A 1,248-nucleotide genomic window follows, 5' to 3' on the forward strand; every position below is an offset into this window, starting at 1 on the left:
AAAAAATACATCTACTTCCAATAAATGGAAAAAAGGGTTTATGTTTTAAGGATTGAAGGCAATCAAGTATGAACAGAAAACAAAATTGCTTCACATTTCAGGGAAGATGTACACACACTGGACTACGACTATCCTTACAATGACGTATATAAGACAATATGTAAAATGCCCAACTTCTAATCAGATGCACCAGGGAGAAGGGAAAAGCAGCAGCAAAAGCATGGCAGAGACAAACAGATAAAAGGAGGAAGGGAAACGGACAGAGAAGAGAAAGCTATCAAACGCCAAAAAGAATGTGGAGCAGAAATTCATAAATCAGGAGTGAAGGAAAAAAAAAATATATATATATGGTTTTTTTTCCTCCATGAGGCCACTGCAGTGGGCTTTCTTACACACTTACCACAATGCATTAGCATGAAGGAGACCCCGTGCATAAATCTCCAGTGACCGAGAGGTAGCATGGCAGCTCCCCGTCCTCACCCCACCTCCACTCCTCCCTTCTCTCTCCTTCAGTGCATGGACCAGCTTCTAGCACAGTGCTCAGGATTTAGCAAACATCTCTAAATCTTTGCTAAATGATTACAGTGATGCCTGTTCTCTGAAGGGAGCCATGTGATGGAAGACCGGGCAGGTAGGAAGCAGAACAGGAAAGCACACTGTCCTGAGTCCCAGCAAAGCAAAAATGGAAGCAGGATGGGCAGTAAGTCACACTATCAGGGGCCTCTGAACCCAAAGGTATGGGGGCCAAGACAATGAGAAAGAATGACTGTTTCAACAAGTGCAAATGTTAAAACCCAGTCATTGTTTGCTTTTCTAACTTTTTGGTTGTTATCTTGTAGCCACAGAATCTTCCTGTTCCTTTCTAATTTCTAAAAAAGAAGACTCAGTGCATAATCATAATTCATTCTGAAGGCCCTGGTCCAGCCATTGTCATTTCAAACTCTCCCATTGATCAAGGAGCCATAAAGGCCATCTAGTCAAATGTGCTCATTGTGGAGATGGGAAGCTGAGTGATGTGCCCCATCAGTGACAGGAGGAATCAAACGCTGGTTCTTTGAGCCCTGCTGCGCTCCATCCAAGCCACTCATGTCTTGAGGGCACCTACCACTTCTCCAGGATAAGTCCACTGAAGGTCAACCACCTCATTGTTAAAGACAGCACAGGTGACCACAATTGTTTCCCCTGACTTATACACAGTTTTAGGAGCTTCCATTTCTAGATCCAGTTCTGGTGTTGCTATAAAAAAAA

General features: G+C 43.3%; 1 protein-coding gene across 1 annotated transcript in view; it reads right to left on the bottom strand.

Annotated features, from left to right (window-relative positions):
* Window positions 1-1,248, bottom strand: part of PDGFRA (platelet-derived growth factor receptor, alpha polypeptide) — a 47,301-nt gene that overhangs the window by 28,545 nt on the left and 17,508 nt on the right. Inside the window, exon 5 of the mRNA XM_008571833.1 lies at window positions 1,106-1,236. Within this exon, the coding sequence (XP_008570055.1) occupies window positions 1,106-1,236 (131 nt within the window). The remainder of the gene's footprint in view (window positions 1-1,105; window positions 1,237-1,248) is intronic.

Source organism: Galeopterus variegatus, unplaced genomic scaffold, assembly GCF_000696425.1.
Source record: "Galeopterus variegatus unplaced genomic scaffold, G_variegatus-3.0.2 Scaffold727, whole genome shotgun sequence".
In the NCBI taxonomy this organism is placed as follows: Eukaryota; Metazoa; Chordata; class Mammalia; order Dermoptera; family Cynocephalidae; genus Galeopterus; species Galeopterus variegatus.